At 44.1% G+C, this 19,916-nt stretch overlaps 2 protein-coding genes across 2 annotated transcripts in view; one reads left to right on the top strand and one right to left on the bottom strand.

The window, feature by feature from the left end:
* The window catches only part of scfd2 (sec1 family domain containing 2), a 124,870-nt gene extending 124,012 nt beyond the window's left edge, over window positions 1-858 (top strand). The window contains exon 9 of the mRNA XM_085773269.1: window positions 589-858. Coding sequence (XP_085629395.1) covers window positions 589-681 — 93 coding nt within the window. The 3' untranslated portion in view covers window positions 682-858. The remainder of the gene's footprint in view (window positions 1-588) is intronic.
* A 1,486-nt stretch (window positions 859-2,344) lies between these two features.
* On the bottom strand, window positions 2,345-5,036 carry rasl11b (RAS-like, family 11, member B). Its single transcript, XM_085773270.1, has 4 exons — window positions 4,343-5,036; window positions 4,170-4,226; window positions 3,991-4,067; window positions 2,345-3,540 (listed from the first exon to the last, which is right to left on the bottom strand). Exons 1-4 carry the CDS (start codon window positions 4,455-4,457, stop codon window positions 3,040-3,042), a joined length of 750 nt encoding a protein of 249 aa, XP_085629396.1. The 5' UTR covers window positions 4,458-5,036; the 3' UTR covers window positions 2,345-3,039.
* Between the last annotated feature and the right edge of the window lie 14,880 nt (window positions 5,037-19,916).

Consider the following 19,916-nt stretch of genomic DNA (forward strand, 5'->3'; position numbering starts at 1 on the left):
ATCTTGAAGCTTTAACAGGAGAATATTATTGACCCCGGCAGGCCCAGAATGCAATAGAAGCAATACAACCCACAGGCCAGTGCCGTCTATGAAAAACTGAAATCATGTTTTCACATTTTCACACTGACAGCACTTTAATGTCTTCTCCACCAGTGACCAAACATGACAAATGTTGTGGTTCATTACGTTACAGCCTTGTCGTGTGTGTTTAACCCCATAATGAATATTTATGCCTATGTGTGACCGAGCCAAAAGCACCATTTTAACAGAAGGTTTGAGGCCTGTAATGTTATACAAAGGGATTAGTGGCAACAACAACATCTGTCCGATTCTTATCACATGATCTTGTCCTAGAAATCTCCATTTTGGTTTGAGAATCATCAACTGAATAAACAGCGAAACAATCAAAATGTGAAACTGATCCTCCTTCACGAGTAATAGAGAATAAATAAGCTCCCACACTGTTTGTTGATCACCAATTTGTGCGTTACTCACCCCGACACTGGTGTGTGTGCTTGGTGCAGAAGGCGTCAGGTTACACACTGTGACCTACTTTAACCTTGATGGGTGTGTTGTGCTCTGCTCCAGGTGCTGGTTCTGTCCACCAGGCTGCTGAGGCCCACAGACATCCCAGAGCTGCTCTTCAGCACCCAGAGACTGGCGCCTGACATCGGTGTGTAAAAGGTCATCACGTGGAAACACACGCGCGCGCACACACACACACACACACGTGGATGGACTCATGGACCACAAGCAAAAAAGCTGTAAATGGAAATGATCAGAAAACATTCCTCTTGTGTGTGTCAGATGTTTGATTCTGTTTAAAACCAAAGTGATTATATAAATGTTGGAAATTTTTCTTTAAAGGGATAGTTCAACATTTTTGGCAAATTGGCCCATTGTCATAATCCCTATAGTTTTGGGAGTAGGTTTGTTACCTTTAATTGTCGGTGCAAGCTATTTTTAGAACGGTAGAGCAGAGCCATGAGCTAAGCTACAGAGGCTGATGGTCACAACTTGTCCACAAGAGCGTTTTGGAGTTGTTGGATTGTGTATTTGATGAGTTTAATGAGTTTGATGAGGGGAAACCAAGAAATCCCATTAGCCTCCGTAGCGTAGCTCTGAGCAGCTTGCGGCTCTGCTCCACCGTTCTAAAAACAGCTTGCACCGACAATTAAAGGTAACGAACCTACTCCTAAAACTATATAGGCTATATAATACATAATACGGATTATGGCAATGTGCCAATTTGTGAAAATGTTGAAATATCCCTTTAAAATATCTCTTTAATGGAAATGGAGATTTCACAGGAAAGTGTGTGACAGAGGCACAAAGGTGTAAATTCACAGCAGTACATTTCAGGTACTGGCTCCATCAAATGTTGATATCAATAATAAAATCTGTCACGTAATGTCTGTGTGTGTTTGTTTGTTTATTTGTTTGCACACAGTACGTCAGGTGCAGCTGTTTTGTAATTGGCCCGTGGCTCTGTTAAAGACAGGCCTCATGTGTGAACTCATTACAAGTGAAGGTGTGAACGGAGGAAGGCCTCCTGCTGTGACAGAGAGAATACACACTCTCCATTATCATCCATTCTCACCTCAACGCATCACACGGTGGCTAAGAGAGCACAAATAATTAACAAGCCGTTTCACACAGTCTGCTGTAAGCTTGACAATGTGCTCGCACGTAGCTCTCGTCGAAGCCCCCCCCCCTCACTCTGCTGCATGAATGGCCTTGGCTGGAGCTCAGATATTTCACCCACCCACGCACCTGCGCTGTTTCTGAACAAGAGTCTCCCACATTCTGGTGAAAGCATTGAGAGACAGGGAGCGTAGTCATCCAGCAGTGCACTTGGCCCCGGCCGGAGAGATAGGAACATGATACTCAGGGTTGGCTAATTAGATTCTGAATGGTAAATAAACAGATCTCTAACACACACACACAGACGATCGGGTTTTATTGGAAAAGTGCTTAATATGATTCTGTCCTTATCTTATGGGAGCCTGCAATCCTCAGAGGAGTCTCTGATAAAACAAGGTCGTCTGAGAAAACTAACATGAACTTGGCTCAGGCCATTTCAGCAGCTTTTTTTTTATATCATCAATCTGAAGCTGTGAGACGGAGCCAGGCTTCTGTCTTCTGCTGCTGTCAGAGTGTTGGTTTAATCATGGGTCATTTTTGTACATCTTCTCCCTCAGTAGGTTGTCGTAATTGTCATTGTCTGGACTTGATAGTGACACGTTTCGACTTGCACTACCTGCAGTTGGCAGTAACTGTGTGTGAGATGTACAGACCATGTTGTTGCACACTGGAGTACAAAAGTGATGGAGACACAGAAAAGTCAAATTCATCATCATTTTATTGTGAATTCATAACAAATAAATAACAGGCTCTTTGAACTGGTCCTTTTTTCTTATAAAGTGCATCAGTGATAGAAGTAAGCTCCACATGCTACATGCTCTGCTGCCCCGCTAACCCCACCTCACTTTTTTTTTTTTTAGATACGGCAAAAAAAACAAAACAAAAAAAAAAACACTACTGCAGTTACTGAAATACAACAGACTGGAAAGACACACACACTGCTGCACAGAGCCCCGACTCAAATGGCTGGTATAATAACATCAGTTTTTAGCTGCGGCTGTCAGAACGGAGCTGCCACAATGGGCAGCGCAGCTAAAAATAAACAGTAGAGTCCTTCAGAGCTGCTGTTGCCAGGAGAGATTTACAGTTTTGATTTCATGTGCAGTCTGGGCTTCAGTCGGCCTCACACAGCTGCTTCTGTCTGCGTCCTCCCGTCGTCTGAGCCTGGACAGACTACCAAACCTCCTCCCTTAGAGGTCACGACCTCTGTGAGCGATTCACCTGTAGAGAATCTACCACTGTTCATCATCTCACACCCGCCCGCTCCAGCCAGACCGCCGGGCCAGGACGTTACAGAGGAGAAGCACCAAACTTCTGTCCTCTTTTCTCTTCCACCTTTCAAAGCTAAACTTTCTTTCTGTGGCCACTCCGGACCACGTTTCAACTTCCGCTTCCTCACACCGAGGTGACAGTCCTGACTTTGGCAGACAGCGCCTGCTTGAAACGCCTCTTCAGATCTTGCATGTTGGGAGACTTGGGCCTGGGGATGAGGGGCGAGCGCCTCTTCTCCGTGGCGGCGCCGGCCGGGCCGTTGGGGGGGTTGGCGGCGGCGGGCGGCTGCTGCTTGGCCAGCTGGCAGCACAGCCTGTGGAAGGCCCCGTGCACCTGGCTGTAGTCTTCGCTGGCCGACACTTCGTAGAAAGAGCAGCCCAGGGTTCCGGCCGTCAGAGGGCCCTGCTGGGAGTCCACCCGCCTCAGGTGCAGCAGGTCCGCCTTGTTGGCCAGCAGGATCACCGGGGGCGTGTTGGCGCCGCCGGCACGGCCGACCAGCTGGTGCAGCTGTTGGATCAGGTCGAAGCTGCGGCGGTCCGTCACAGAGTACACCAGCACCACGGCGTCGGCCCACTGGATGGAGCAGGACACATGGTCGGGTAGACTGATGCCGTTATCTGTCATCTGGGCAGCAGAGACAAAGAGAGGCTGATTAAAACACAATGCTTACTCAGATGAACACATTGAGTGTTTGTCTGAACTCAGAGCAGGTTAAATGTTCCCAGACTTCATGCATCTGATCTTTTGTAACGACTGGAATGCTGACTGAGGCAGACAAGAGCTATAGGGTTACTCCTCCACAACAGAGAGGTGTGGGTGACTGAGGAGTCTGGATCAGAGTATCATTTACCCTGGCCTCAGACATCCATTAGTCTAAATGGAGGCTTAGACAGCCAGACACTCATTTTCAGTGTTGGACTGATGCCCATCCAAAAGAGGCTTAGATGGCTCTACTGTCCGACTGTGAATTACATTATATTATCTTTCTATTGGATCATCCACAACACTCTGCACAGGGCGAATGCATTACAACTGACTGAGCAGGGAGAGGGAAGGAGGAGAGGGGGGGCTCACCTCTACACCGGGGGTGTCCTGGACCTGGATGGTCACTTGCTCTCCGTCCACCTGGACTTCTCTGGAGTACAGATTACCTGCACACACACACACAGAGAGGAGAACAACCGTTAGTACACACCGACACTTCCACCGTGTCCCATAGTCACGTCAGTCCGTGTCTTCGTTCACTAACTCACCTGCATTTCTCTCGTAGTCTCCGATGAAGCGCCTCGTCAGGAATCTCACCACGAGCGCTATAATAAAGCAACAAAAAAAGGCAACACGTTAGATGATTTAACACAGTATAAGGATGTAAATCACTTGACTTTGATCTGTAACTACAGCACGAGGGTTCTAACAGTCCTCTTACCTGTTTTACCCACTCCGCTGCCTCCTATCACGGCTATCTTGATGACCCGGTTGGGGACCGTGCAGTCCGGGGCTGGGTACTCCGCGATGGTCGTCATGTTCTGGATCAGACGCATTTTTGGGTCAATTCCGTCCAATAAAACTCAAAGTGAAGTCGAAACTGTAATATTTTCCTAATGTTCAAAGCTGTTGAACGGCTCCTGGGGATCGAACTTGTGACGGTAATCCTTCTGTTCCTCTTGAGTCTCCGTGAAACAGACTGTGGAAGAGCTGCAGCTGACTGAGTGCCGAGACCAGAGTGGCGCACGCGGCTTTTATAGCACTGGAGCGGCGGTCGCATCTGATTGGACGCCGACGACTTCAGCCCCGCCCGCTAAAACCCCCTCAGCGTGCAACCCCGCCTACACGTGGATGCGCCAGTTCTACACAGGTCCTGCAACAGGTGGGAGCTCCGGGTGGGCAACGGCTCATGTAGGAGCACAGAGAGAGAGAGAGAGAAAGGCTTCTTCATTTACACTGAGTCACGTCACATTACTGAGCTGCTGTCAGACACAGTGAGGAGGTAAAACAACAACTAGCCTATCACTCTGTGCTGATGTAACAACAAACTTTATGAATAGGCTACTACTCATATAAACATCCTTAATATTCAACCCATTACTTCCTTCCTTTTTACCTTGCCGTATTCTTCGGTGCGGTGTATAGGGGTGCGACGAATAATAGTTTTAATCCAGATTCTTAATGGGACGATTCTGAATCCATGCAGTTAGGTCACATAATCGATTATTAAATTCAAATCATTCATTCAAGTTTGATGATATTCACATACAGAGACAATGATTTATTTTATTTTAAAGCACAACAATGCCCCAGTTCCCCCTAAATACAGTCACTCTGCACTACTAACAACTTGCACAATAACTTATTTAGTAGTATTTTGTATACATCTTTATTCTATTCTATTTTTTATATAGTATACACGTATTTATAGTATATGCATATTTTTTTTGCACATAGTATATGCATATCTTTTGCACTAGAAGATTTTAATTCATACTATTTTATTTTATTTAAATTTTACTTAATTCTATTTTTATCCTTCCCTTTATACTATTTTTGGTACCTTTATGTTTGCACCTGACACCAAGACAAGTTCCTCGTGCTGTAAACTGACCTTTACTGCTCTTGGCAATAAAACAGTTCTGATTCTGATTCTGAATATTTACTTTTTGTTTTTAAGAAAGTGCACCTTTAAGTAGACCTTTTCTTTTTCTTTGTGTGTTCAGACTCCAAGGAAGCTGCTGTATGTAAATAAATGCTACATGATTTTTTATTTTATGTAAATAAAAAGTTATCATATTCTGGGTATTTATGCGAAATGATGAAAAGGCCATGTGTGGCAACGTAGAAAACTTGAAGATGTGATGCATCAAAATGCATCGAATAATCGAACTGAATCATGAGGCCAGTGAAGACACAGTGTGTGTGTGTGTGTGTGTGTGTGTGTGTGTGTGTGTGTGTGTGTGTGTGTTATCACCTGGGATGTGGATGGATCCTGTTCCTGCTGTTGTGTTGCAGCTGCTGACGTGTTCAGACATGCCCCTGCACTTGTGAATCTTCCACACAGGGGGTGATGCTGCACAAACACACACACACACACACATGTTTGCACTGTGGGTTCCCAGCATTGGCATAATTTATGCCCTAATCTTAAAACCAAATGTTCACTCATTTAAACTATAGGCCTATTGCTCTCCACTTAGTGAACGACAGGCTCCACAGTCACAGGCACCACCCTGCAGCATCCAGGAGAAAACAGATTCCATACTGAGCAGTAAAGCACCGCAGCATGAGAAAACATTTATTTACCTTTCACGTGTGGAATGGGTTCAGCAGCTGCTCTCTGCTGTGATTTAACCTCTATCGTCTCTTTGTCCCACTTTCTTTTGCCTTCCTCACTCACACACACACACACACACACACACACACACCCTCCCTCTCCTGTCTCCCTCTCTCCGTCTTTCATTTGTGCTCATGTGCTCTGAGGTATTTTGGCAACCAGCTCTTCTGTGATTATGGTCTGGTATGTATTTTTGATAAGAGCGCTGATGACAGGCGGTTGCGCTGAAATATGAAATTAGTGCCCAGAGATTCACGAGCAGACATGGTTGCTAGGTGTGTACTCAGGCACACACACACACACACACACACACACACACTCAGCTGCTGTATCTAACCACATCAGAGCTGATGTGGTGAAGTGCAGTGTTTTGCTACAGCCTGCTTTCTTGCTAATACTGAGTAAATAGTGAACATATTTGCAATCTGTGGCATGTTAATTGTATTTTTCTGTGGTTACGTTTCTCTTTACAAATGACTGATGTGAGTCGGTGTCACTGTGTTTTGTAACAGGAGCCCACGCTGCTGCATTTAACACAGAGAGATAAAAGGCACCGCAGCCATTCCCTCCTCTGGCAACAAGGCGAGAAGCCTAAAGATGACAGACAAAGGCAGGATGCTTGTGGAGGTGTTTGCTGCCTGTTATCCTGATGAAGGCCCAGTGACCACTGCGACAGTGACTCACATGAGAAGTTGAGTAGATTGTATAAGGCTGACTTTTAGATGGACAGATTGAGGGCAGCATCACTTGATTTCTACCTGATTGCACGTTGCGGCGAGGTAACTCCATTAAACGTCACTCCGCTTGTCTGATTAGTGGGTCAGATTAGTGGGTCAGTGTTGCCTTTACTTTCCCCCCGAGGAAGAGCTGAAGGTAAATTAAAATGCCTTTGACAATTATAGCGACAACAGAGCAGGACAAGGATCAGTGTCACTCACACAGAGGTGACAATAGCTGGACAGAGAAAGAGGGTGAAATAGGGGGTAATCCTTCAGCTGGGGTGTGGGCAATTGTCAGGGAGAATTCGGGGTATTCACTGCAAACAGAGGAATGTGGAGGTAATTGGGGGCCGGTGGGAGGGATGAGGGGCAGGTGGAGGGTGTTCAGAGAAGGATGTCCTTGTTGACACAGAAGCGAGGGCTGATTTCCCGAGGTGGCCGCACCTTTTACAGTGGAGCTGAGAATGAGGCACACGGCCGTCACGTGCCCTCAGGCCCGAGCCCACAAAGGACAAGTCATTTGGGATATCAGAGAAAACTGGGGCAGTTTAGAGGCCTCCCCCGGGGGCAAAGCCTCATAAGCTGCCGTCATATGTTTATCAGTATCATGATAGATGTTTATCATCCTCATTGCCTTTAATCATTGTTTGTAAAGGTGTTTATTAGGAGGCAATTATTCCAAACTGGAGTCTGGTCTTACATCTTTACAGGTGGAGGTTTTAAACGCTGGAAGCTCCACATTATTTTATGACAACGCAGCGCAGCGCCTTGGTGTCGTCCACTTTTTCTGCTCTATTGCAGGACTTTAGCGCAGAAGCAGCTGCAAATGCACATCTATTCACACATCTTTTCATAGATCTCTTCACTTATTTGTTTATATCCACAAGTGCATTTGCATTTCCAGTGGCCAATTAGAATTATATTGGCCTGTTGGCACAAGCAGCTCTTGGGTCAACACAAAGGGAAGAGAGCTTGTGTTTTTTCTTATTGAAATGTAAAGCCTCTAACATGTTCGAGCATTTGCATACCTCTGAATGCAGGGCTGTGAATGACAATGGTCCCCCAACCACCACCACCACACCTCCTCCTCTGACTCAAGGAATGCCACTGCCAGCTCTGAACTTTTTTTTTTTTTTACAGTGAGCCAGTTAGCCGGAGCAAAAAACACGGTGGAAAATATCAAATCTTGACTCTCCATCTCTCATTCATGCTCCTCGTTCTCCTGTTTACATTCCAGCGCTGATCCCTGGCGTAACACTGGATAATGGCTTTCCATTCTCATTTTAGAGCACATGTCTGTCCCCAAATTGTTGTTATGTGTGCCAACATGTGGGTCTGCTGCGCGCACGAAGGAGAGAGGTGCTGCAGTAATAACAGACGATAGCATGTTTTCGTCTGGCGTGCATGTGACCGTAGACATGTGTGTTTAAGGTAAGACCTTAAACTCAGGGATTATCCTGTTTTCACTGAGTAAGAAGTTGTTGTTTTTTGTTGTTGTCGGGTTTTTTTGGCTCACGTGCAAAACACATGAGTGAGGAAATAAAAATTAGACCTGAGCAAAGCCGTTGTAGATAAATCCTACATGGAAGATCAGTTGAAATAGAAGCCATCTTGTATTGTTTTTGGCACGAGGAAACTAGGCAGCACATCCATTAGACACTGGAGAAAACAGCACTGAGCTTGAGGACAGAGAATAGAAGGTTTTCAATTTGTATTAAAATATCAAGATCAGATTATTGTTTAAATTTAAAAGGAGGCAGACAAATTACCAGATATTTTTGGAGTTCCTTTCAGTTTTAGATATTTCATGCATCCATGGCAACAAATGCATACGCATTTTATTCATGAACCCAATTTCTAAAAGGGAAAAAAACTGGCAGTCAGGTTGCTATGAGGTAAAATCAGAGACAGATGAGGACACTCTGGACGGATCATGTTGGGACATGGGGTTCAGTTCAGTGGTTGAGATTTATGGATTTAGGCCATTGTCGGTAATTCACACTCTCCCCAGGGCCCTGTCTGTGTGTCTAGCCTGTTTTACTGCCCGGCCTGAGCGGAGCTGGAGGCAGAGCGAGGGGCTCAGAGCCTCTGTACTGCCTCAAACACAGACGGACGGCTTTCCCCCGGGGGGGGGGGGGGGGGGGCTGATTCTGAGCACAGCTTCTAATTTGTTATTATGGCTACTTAGTGGACAAAATGAAACCGCTGTCCAGTCCTTCTTCACATTGTGGCAATTACAGAAACAGTATGAGAAAGTTAATGCCTGGCAGTACTGCATGTACTGTGTTGTGATGTGTGAAGTGGAGAGAGAAGGAAGAGGGGGAAATGGAACGTGTGATTCAGATGTGGCTCCGGCTCTAACTCTGATGCGGCTGTCATCGCAGCTCTTGTCTGGCTTCTTCGCAGTCCTCAGCGGGACACCGTGACCCACTCAGCTCGTCAGCTCACGCCTAACGAGAGCTCGGTGATGAACGGGAGCGGAAAAGATGCTGCCGCTGTGCACATGCAAGCCTGATTCAGACTGAGGTATAAGATATTTGGAAGAACACTGTGCACCCACTGACGATAAGCTTCGACGTGTTTATTGTGCATCTGTCCAGTCACACAGACCACTGTCAGGCATATATCATCATCATTATCACCCAGCAGTCATTATCCTATATTCATTACCTTAATCCTCTTGTCCTGTTCACAGGTTTACCCACACGTCTGTCATCCCTGACACCGCCTCTCTGTCAGTCTGGCATCGAAGTTTTGTGCACAAACTGACAAACAGGCTCAGTCCTGTCACTACCTCTCACAGGAAGAATACACCTGAATGCAGGTGGATTAGACACCTGTGAACACATGCAGCCCTGATGGAGTGAATGTGTTCGACTGAAACAACAGAAAACACTGAAAAACATTACAATGTGTGTGTGTGTCTGTGTGTGGGACTTTCCATCAACATAGCCTACTGCAGACGGGCCGCTGAGAGAAGACACACAAACAACAACACAGAGGGAGGTTCAAGAACAGCACATCCTGCTGAACTGAGCAACAGTTTCATCAGTGCATAGACCTGTTGTGAAATGTTAAAGGAGCTGTTTTTGCTCCTGCTGCATATCCAACGTTAACACTGACAGCTGTTTACACACCAGTCTTGATGAGAGCAGCAGCAGCAGCAGTGTTTACAATATAAGAGGTGATGACGTGTCTTCTGAAACAAAGTGACCTGACAGGCCACTCCGACTGGGGGTCATCCATGTTCCCCGGGTCCTATGCTACCCACTGTGTATGTGACTGGGGAACATACTGTATGTTCCCCGCTGTTGCCAGTCGATGGACTCTCTCTATCTATCTAGCCTGTCTAGCCTCTACCTGGTCTTTTTTACTAAACTTAACCAACTCCTTTCTTCTTTGCCTAAACCCAACCAATGGAACAACTCAACTTCTCAATCAAAAATAGGCAAAAATCTGCAAAGTCACAACCATAGACTGTAAAAGAATGGATGTAGCGCCCGTGACATCACCCATTGAGTCTGTTTTGTGCTCCTACTACGGGAATTTGAACTGCGCCATCTTGGATTTTAATGGGAGTCTATTTTCCATATTTGGAGAGGTGCGGCGGTTTGCTGGCCGAGAACCCGCCCACTGAACTCGAAGCAACCAATTAACGGCCGGTAACTGTAACCTGTCACTCAACGTAACCACCCCCCATTTATGAAGCCTACAATATAAGTAGGGGGTCCCCGCTCCATCTCTCCATCAGTTTGGGGGTCCTTGGCCTGGAAAACGTTGAAGACCCCTGGCCTAAACAATACTAAAACGGTTGTGGTACAACCCCCCCCCCCCACACACACACAGTGTTCACAGAGGTGGAAACTATCGGTAGAGACCAAAAAAATAAAAGTTACCAGGCTGTAAATATGTTTTTTTAAGCTGTGAAGTCGGCTATTTTAACATGGCAGTCAATGGAGAGTTGCTCATTTCATAGGTGAGGAACATATTAGGTTCGTGCAGCTAGTTGGTTAGCATGCTCGCTTCAGTAGCAGAAGCTGTTTGTAAACAGTTACTGATGCTAACGTGGGCTATGCAGCAGCCTACATTTGCAAATGGCTATTTTAGTATATTTTCATTTGTCCTGTCAGACAGTGTTATTTTGACATAAAGCCTGAGGTGCTTCTTCAGGAGGCTCACAGCTTATCCTGACACGGCACCTCATTTATAAAAGCAAGTGTTGTCACCATGCAATTCAAACTTCATCACTGATGCTGTCTTGTGATTGGCCTGCAGCTCAGAGCCATGTTTTTATTTTATTTTGCTGCCTATAAAATGTACTTCATATTCAGTATGGTGAGTTATGCTTCTTCACTACCTCCAAAACTGCCACACCTGTCCCCTCCAGTCTGTGCACATGAGGACAGCTAGGCTACAGAACACTGCTGCAAAGAGCTCATCCAGCATGTTTCCTACTGACAGTACACACTCATGAATGAGTGCTGAGCGTTCATTCATGTGCACATGAACTCCCACGCAGACGCCATCATCATGCCATGGCGTATGGGATCATCTCTGCTGGCAACATCACACAAAGGATTAAAACACAGCTGCATGAATGTGAGCGTGTTCCTGGTGCAGAGGCAGACAGAGACCAACCTCAGGGTCACATCCTTTTACAGCGCATGTCCTTGGTGAGGCTGCTCGACAGGAAGAGAGCGTGCAAGACAAAAGATGGTTCTGGGTGTTGTAATCACTGTGTGTGTGTGTGTGTGTGTGTGTGTGTGTGTGTGTGTGTGTGTGTGTGTGTGTGTGTGTGAGTGAGTGGGAGAGCTGTCTCACAGCTGTGTACAGGAAATAGCTGGGATGAAAGAGGTAGCTGACTCTTTGACATGACATGACACTTTGCCATGTTCCAGATTTCTCCTACACGTTTAAAGGGATAGTTCAACATTTTTGGCAAATTGGCCCATTGCCATAATCCCCGGCCTATAGTTTTAGGAGTAGGTTTGTTACCTTTAATTGTCGGTGCAAGCTATTTTGTTGTGACCTGCACATTCACCATGCTTTGAGATAATAACAGAACATTTTGAGACAGAGTTGTTTTGGAGGCAAATTCATGCAAAACCACCGATGCGTGTTCCTGTTGAGGGCAGTTTTTCGGCAAGCAGTCTCTGCATTTACAACTCCATCTCGTAATGTTCTGTTATTATCTCATAGCGTGGTCGCAACCTGTCCACCAGAGGGTTTTGAAGTTGTTGGATTGTGTATTTGATGAGTTTGATGAGGGAAACCAAGAAATCCCATCAGCCTCCGTAGCGTAGCTCTGAGCAGCTCGCGGCTCTGCTCCGCCATTCTAAAAATATCTTGCACCGACAGTTAAAGGTAACAAACCTACTGCTATGACTATAGGGATTATGGCAATGGGCCAATTTGGCAAAAATGTTTAACCCTCCCTTTAAGTTAACATGTGTTAAATCCCCAGTGGTTCAGTTTTGTTTCCCACTTGTTCTTTGCTGAACTGACTGCAGTCAACCATGAGGGTCCAAGTCCATGCAGCCCGCACCATAGACTTGGAAGCTGGTCAAGCACACAGTCCCCCACCCATCCCCAGCCCCGCTGGCTCTGCTTTCAGAGAAACATTAAGTGTCTGCTGCAGGGAAGAGTTGTAGTGCAGCAGGGCCATTAGGACGCCGCAGAGCGAGAAAAAGAAGAGACAAACCGTCCAAACTGCTCCAGGCAATAATGGGGGATATCTGTCAATGTTCTTGAGGGGTACACACTGTACTCTTCACAAAAAATGGCACCAAGAAGAAAAAAAGAAAAAAGACGTGCGTCAGACATCCTGAGGAAAGCATCATGTGCCACAAGTAACTCACTGACATACTGACTGTGCCACAATGAGGGTGACACTTCAAGCCCAGTCCCTGTAGTAGAAAACCAAAGTTAAGGTTAGGGAGACATGTTTGTAACATTATTGACTCTGATCTTTCAAACAGAAAACTTAATGTGCTTTAGAGTTTGAAGGAGAGCATCTACGTTAATCCTGTCACTGGATTTGCCTCCTTTGTATGTGGCAGATATTTCTCCAGGGTGACGCAAAAGAGAAAATTCAAGGTGAACACTAAGAAGCGTATTAACTTGTGAGACTTTTCAAATACCTTCACAGAATATTTCTCGTGTACGTGCGTCAGCAAAGAGCTCAACATCTTGTGGAAAAAAGACATTTCTGCCAACATATTCTGCATTCAGAGATATATGTTGAGTCAGTCGGGCTAATGTTTATGTCCAGCAGACCACAGTGAAGGAATGGGTATGCAACGATGAATGTATGTGTTCAAGCACACCAAAATCACTAGCTCATTGTTTTAAACCTCATTGAAGGTCAAAACTTCAACAATAACCAATCAGGAGGGAATTCTGGGATTTGTTTTTTGAGCAGGGAGTAGCGCAGTGATGACAGTAACAGTATGTTCAGCCAGAAAGTGGTGAGAGCATCAAAGTGAGTGGAAGTCAGTCGGTTAATGTGAGCCAGCATCTGTTGGCAGCGAGCAGCAGTATGATGGTTTGTTTGTGTCCGAAAAAGTTCAAGTCCAGGCAACTGTATGCAAATGAGCTGTGATGCTGTTCAGCTGCAACCAGTATGTTCACATCAAAGATTTGTTCCCAAGCAGGGGCGTTTCTAGACACTCTGGAGGCCCCAGGCAAGAGGTAACTTGGAGGGCCCCCAGCCCCAACTGGGACCACAAACATTAACTGTTAATGAATCCAAAAATCCCAAACTATTGATGATTCAATTCTGCATACTATGCTAACTCAGTCTCATGTAAAACATACCTTGGCTACATTGGTCCAAAGTGCAAAAACATAGAGGGTTTACAATAACGGCTCTTAAATCGTATGACAGTTTTTTCTGACTATTTTTTTTTCGTATTGTTTTGTGTGCAAGTCACGTGACTCTCAAGTTTCTGGCCATGAGAACAAAATAACATAGCAAATATTTCTATCATTTTTAGTGCAAAAATCAATATTTTGAGGTAGTAAATTTTATTTTCATAGTAATTGCTCAGTGAATGTACATAATCATTCGCTTGCTTGTTGTTCTTTCAGATCCATCCAGAATAATTAGAAACGGCAATGTTTTCTGCTGTTGCTAGGTGGTTACATTTTTATATGATACTGGGTTGACTATGGACAACATTCGATGTACACAGCCAGTGACAACATCAGGTTGTCACCGATATGGACCAATGTCAGCAGCCCTAGGCAATTGCCTGGGCTGCCTGCCCTGTTGCAACGCCTCTGTTCCCAAGCACCCATTTTGGTAGTTTTGGCAGCATCTTTTCTCCATAGTTTATGACGTTTCCCACATCATACCCAACAATTGCAAGAGATAGTGTAAAAGTGTGACGTACATACGATTATTTTATGTTTGCATCAGAAAATATGTCTGCACATACAATGACACCTAAAAAAGATTTCACATTACCACACACACTGGGCATACGCACATGGGTGTGAACAGGAGGTAGATTGCAATTGGTTGGTTGCAGAAAATGCTATTAACACGGAACAGGAAAGACAGTTGTAGCATGACAAATGAACTGAACAAAAACTGTTGGCAAAGACATCAAGGTCACCAACACTCATAATTCATCCGTGCTGCTTTCACCACTTGTAGCTGAGGCTGTTGAGACCCAATCAGTGAATGAATGTAGGTGTCTACATCATCGTTTCAGTTTATTCTCACTTCTCAGCTCCTGCAGTGTTCGGAGTACAATGCAACTCCCTGGTGTTTTTCAAAAATCTAAAACTGGGTCAGTAGACTTTTCAAATAATCTCTGTTTAGTAGAGCATTAGTGGGGATGGCAGGCAGAGATGTAGTGAAAGGCCGGTTTCAAAAGTTCTTCTTTTTTTTCCAATTTCACCTGGGTTTTTGTTCTTAGGGCATTGGGAATCAAATGCAGGAAAAAACACAAAAAGCATGCAGTGGGTGAAAATGGGACACCCCTCTAAGCTTCAGAGGCTGGTGAACAGGGACCCAGTCACTACATGGACAGATACATTCTCAGGTTGGGCTGTGGACTTTTTTGTCAAAAGGCAGAAGATTGAAGAATGAAATGAAAGTTAATGAGTTATGTGAAATGAGAAATCAATTTACAATTTACAAATTACAAGCAGAAATCAGTAACTGTTATTTTAAGAGTGTGAGTCCAACACTTTGTGTTTTCTTTTTCTCTGAATACATTAGTATACAGCCAAACTTGTTTCAGGTTCCTTCACCCTGTTACATGAAAAGCTCCCAGATGAGGGCCACAGTACAATCACTACGCAGACCTTCACCCTCCCAAGCACCTGGCAGAGCGAATTAATGTGGTTCACGGGACTGGAAAGTGGGTCAAGCTCCATTGCTTTCTGCAGCCATCTCACTGAAGACATCCCGTTATACAAGCAGATCTATTGTTATTGGCCCTGATCAGGACAAGATGCCTCAGAGCCTCCAGGGGGGAAGGAGGGCAGCCCAGGAATCTGGAGCTCCTATAGAGACGAGGAAAATATGCGGGGATATGGTGCAGAAGCATGTGTCTAAGTGTGTCTGTGTTGGTGTTTGTGCTGCACTCTTTTCCAAACATCATGCAAATTTCTGATAAATGTCAAATTTAGGCCATTATCAGAGTCTCTGTTCTGAATGAGAAGCCACAGTTTATTCTCCTGATGAAGAGTCAGTGTGATTATGTCCTTGAATCAATTGTGTGAGAAGTTCATGAAAACTAGGCCAGTGCTTTAAATAGCCTGACAGCAGCTATTATGCACTGACACTCCGACCTCCTATCACAAATCTGAGTGCTGAAATTAACCTTTTAGTGAACCTTATATAAACAGCATTTGCGACTATTTCCATTTAGATGCTATACATCAGCTGAAATGCATTATGAGTCACCACATGATAACGCTCACACTCAAACACACACAGAGATCTAGTTTCTAGGGCTGCCTATATTAGATGGTCACAGTGAACTCTTCTGCTCCCTGGATTGTGTTATGAGAACAGAGGAGTTATTGTGTCGCTGTTGCTGTTTCACCGACTGTAAAAAATGGATGTAAGAGGTCCATTTCAGGGTAGCTGAGGCGAAGGAGGCAAAGGAGTGAACATTTTGCTTTGGTTGTGCTTCTATTTGTAGCACAGCATTTGTTTGTGGACTCTTTTAAATGAGCACTGAGCTCTCAGGGCTGCAGTGGTAAAGTATGTCTTTATTAGCCTAAAATAATATAAAAATGCATGAATTGGAACACATGAAAATTAATTGCAAACATCAAACAATCCCACCTTTTTTAATCTGAGTTTCATGGTGTCACTGTGTTTGATTTTTTTTTTTTTTTTTAGTCCATGAAAACAAGGATGAGTAACATTTTACAACATGGAATAAAAGTAGGTTCAAAGGCATTGTACAGTATAAATTGAGACTTTTATGTGTTCTCTGGTTATAAAGGAGCTCTAGGTTCCATTACTACTGTGAAAGTATCAAAGCCTAAGGCTACGTTTACACGGAAACGATCTCAACAAATAACGCAAAAGTGGCATTGCGTTCTCACTTTTTATTTCGCATTTAAACGAGCGTTTTTAGGGTGGAAATCTGCGTGCATACAGCGATGCAAAAGTCTGTGGAATTCAATGTTGTATGCATGCCAGGCGCCTATATGGCAGTGTGCCACACAACACCACCAAGTCTGCACACCTGTCTACAACCCAGAATTTTTTTTATTTTTTTTTATTTTTTTTATTTTTTATTTGGAGAGGACAGTGCACATTAATTAACATTTCTGTAAAAGTGACAGTGCTTTTACAGAAATGTTATTTTGCCCTTCTTCCTCTTCTTCTTGATTTCCGGCAGGCTGGACGCCGGCCATCGTAACGCTGCCCTCCGTGCCCTCCACAGGTCATAGCAATCGGAGCAGACTTTTGCGTTTTCACCCTTTACATGGAGACACAATGGCGGAGCGTTTTAAAGATTTCCACTCTGGGGGGTGGTTTCACACTGTCGGCATATCACATCCGATTAAATATTTTGCCATTTTCACCTGCGAGTGTTGTCATGTAAACAGGGCCTCAGTCCACAGAGAAATTTTCAGAGCCATTAATCAGAAACTGAGCCAATCGGTCAGGCCTTCTGTAACTTTGTGATGTCACAACAGGTAACCAAGCCCTGCCCACCAGGACCCACAATCTGAAATCTGCTCACTCACCTGCTTTTATTTGATCACTTATAGAAGAGAGAGTCAAGAGTCAAGAGAGCCTCCTCCTCTGATTGGCTGACTGACCTGTTTTTACCAGAGCTTGATCTTTAAAAACAACAACAATATCCTCTGATGGATCAACATTTCAAATAAAACACAGGGTGAGTATGGGATCTTTAATTAATGAAGTCCACTCTGACGTCAAAGGCCCCGTTCCAATTCCACACACACACATAAAATCAATTTTGACTCAGGACAAGAAAACAAAGTGTGTCTTTCCTACCCGACCTGTTTTTCCTCAATTGACTGTAATCTAGATAGATAATCAATAATGAACAGAGGTAGCCTACTCATTTTTACATGTCAACTAGAAAATGATATGCATTCTTATTGAGTTTTTAATCCAAGAGATTTCCCTGACTTCCCTGTTTTGATGCCACGGAAAAGAGACAACCATCTTCCTAATGTGTCAATAGAGAGGTGTGTCTGTTACACAGCCACTGACGGCCAGTACCCAGCATGCCTTGCTGTGTTTATTGAAGCTTGGGTGTCGTACATGTAAACCAGAGAACAGAGTATGTTTGGAACAAAGTGTACTGTCAAAAGCCAATGAGCATGCCAAAGCTGTGTGTAATTAATAATTCACTCCCTCTCTTGTCTTAGCTGTTCCCTTTGTTCTGGCCAAGTCTTTATTATCTTGTTTTTGTCCCACCTCAGTTAATATAAGACAGGAAACGTTTATTTTATTAGGTGTTAGTGCTCAGGGAGTTTCATGATGAGCACAGACTGAGGAATGTGTCAATTGACCTAGATACTATCCAATATAGTAGATGAGGGGTTGTGCTTGGAGATGAATGTATGGATGTGCATTATGAGCAAAGAGAGAAAAAATACCCGCGCACCAATGAAACTGGGCGGAAAAGCCCACGACGATCATTACTGACATTAGTGTTTCACTGAACAGATACAGAGACAAGGCACGTACATGACCAGGTGTGATCAATCACACAGCTGGTGCTGTTAATTAGCTGTAAATAAACTCCCTCCGATAGGCCCACAATACACCTTGACCTCCATGTCATACAAATGTTATAATACAAATCACTGCAATTCTAAAGAGGAAAAAGAGGAAAAGTGACTAAAGAGTTCTGCTGTTATACCGTATACCAGATTAACATCTCTCTCTGTGTCTCTCTCTCTCTTGATCTTTTCCTGCCTTCCAGAATTTTGTTTTCAGCTAATTAACAGCACCAATCAGCTGGCTGATTGATCACACCTGGTCAGGTACGTGCCTGTCTCTCTGTATGTGTTTGCTGAAACTTTCATGTCAGTAGCAGTGATAATAGTCATTTGCTGCTGTTTTTAATTCACCTTTTTGCACGTGTTTCACTAGCATGTCTTTATTAAAGAGACCGCTCTGCATTTAGCTCAGCTTGTGATTTCTGTGGCCCATTTGTTTGTCCCACATTTTGTTCTTGAAACATGAAATGGGTTCTTGTGAAAACCTGTCAACCAATGCAGTCGACTACCAGAGGATGAAAAACTAAATTGAGTTGCAAGGAGAAGGACAAAATGTAATACTGGTTCCACATAGAGATAAAGAGCATGACAGAATAGTACAACAGCAGGCAAAGGATATGTAAAGCGTAAACAGCTGCAGCAGTTTTCAGTGAAACAAAACCCTGCCTTGACTTTTCACTGAGTTTAAGAAATATTGACATTTCAGCTCTATTTCTTATTTTTTTTTTTTTTTTTTTTTTTTAGCTTTTTGTGAGTGGATCAATCAAAATGGCATATAGCCATAGAAATAACATAGTAACAGCAGCAGCAGCTACAGGCAAAGCTGCTTCACTTAAAGATGCTGATGAGGACTTCGGTCATAGGTCCAAAAAAATTGTTCTTCATGTGAATGTAAAGTGTAAACTTGCGCCTACTCAGGCATTACAGAATATCTCTTGGGTGCGTAGGTACTGGACAAAAATACTCACACACCAATTTAACAGTATCTAGAAAAATACAAATGACAAAAATGTGAAGTTCTTTCAATTCACCTGTTTCAAGTCTAAGTCATGTCAAATCTTGAATAACAGGCCAAAGTTGAACAGCGTTGGTCCAGCAAACATATCATACGCCTAATAATCAGTCAGCACCAAGACTGAGTGTTTCCACACTGACAGTTTAATAATAATAATTTTACAGATGCTCAAAGACACTTTACACTTTAAAAATCATAAAATAGAGCAAAGTCAGAGTGAGATACAGTTAAAAACAACAATAAAACTGTAGAAAACACACAAAATTATGTATTAAAAGCTAATTTAAAAAGGTGAGTTTTGAGCATGGTCTTGAATGTTAGGAGGTGTGTGCAGATACGGATGGGTTTGGGGAGTGAGTTCCAGAGGGAGGGGGCAGCGATGGAAAAGGCTCTGTCCCCCAGGTTCGGTGCTTTAACCAACCTGTCAACTTGTGGAGGCGGGGGCAGAGATAAACCTGAAACCTTTTCCAACCTGAGTTGGCGTTAGCCCACCAAACTTATCAAAGATGATTAGCTACTTCACTAACTGTTCTGATCCTTCTGCTGGTCTCTGGTTCTGGTCTCAACAGACCTGTCCTCTGGGTTGAGTTTGCATTAGCATGGTTGCTAACACTGTGTCAGCCACTGCCAGTTACAAGGTAACTAACCAACTGTCCTTACTGTTGTGTGGCCTCAGTTATAAAACAGTGCATAGGATTTTCACTAA

This window comes from Trachurus japonicus, chromosome 4 (genome assembly GCF_045865225.1).
Source record: "Trachurus japonicus isolate A0001 chromosome 4, Traja_1.0".
NCBI classification, from domain to species: domain Eukaryota; kingdom Metazoa; phylum Chordata; class Actinopteri; order Carangiformes; family Carangidae; genus Trachurus; species Trachurus japonicus.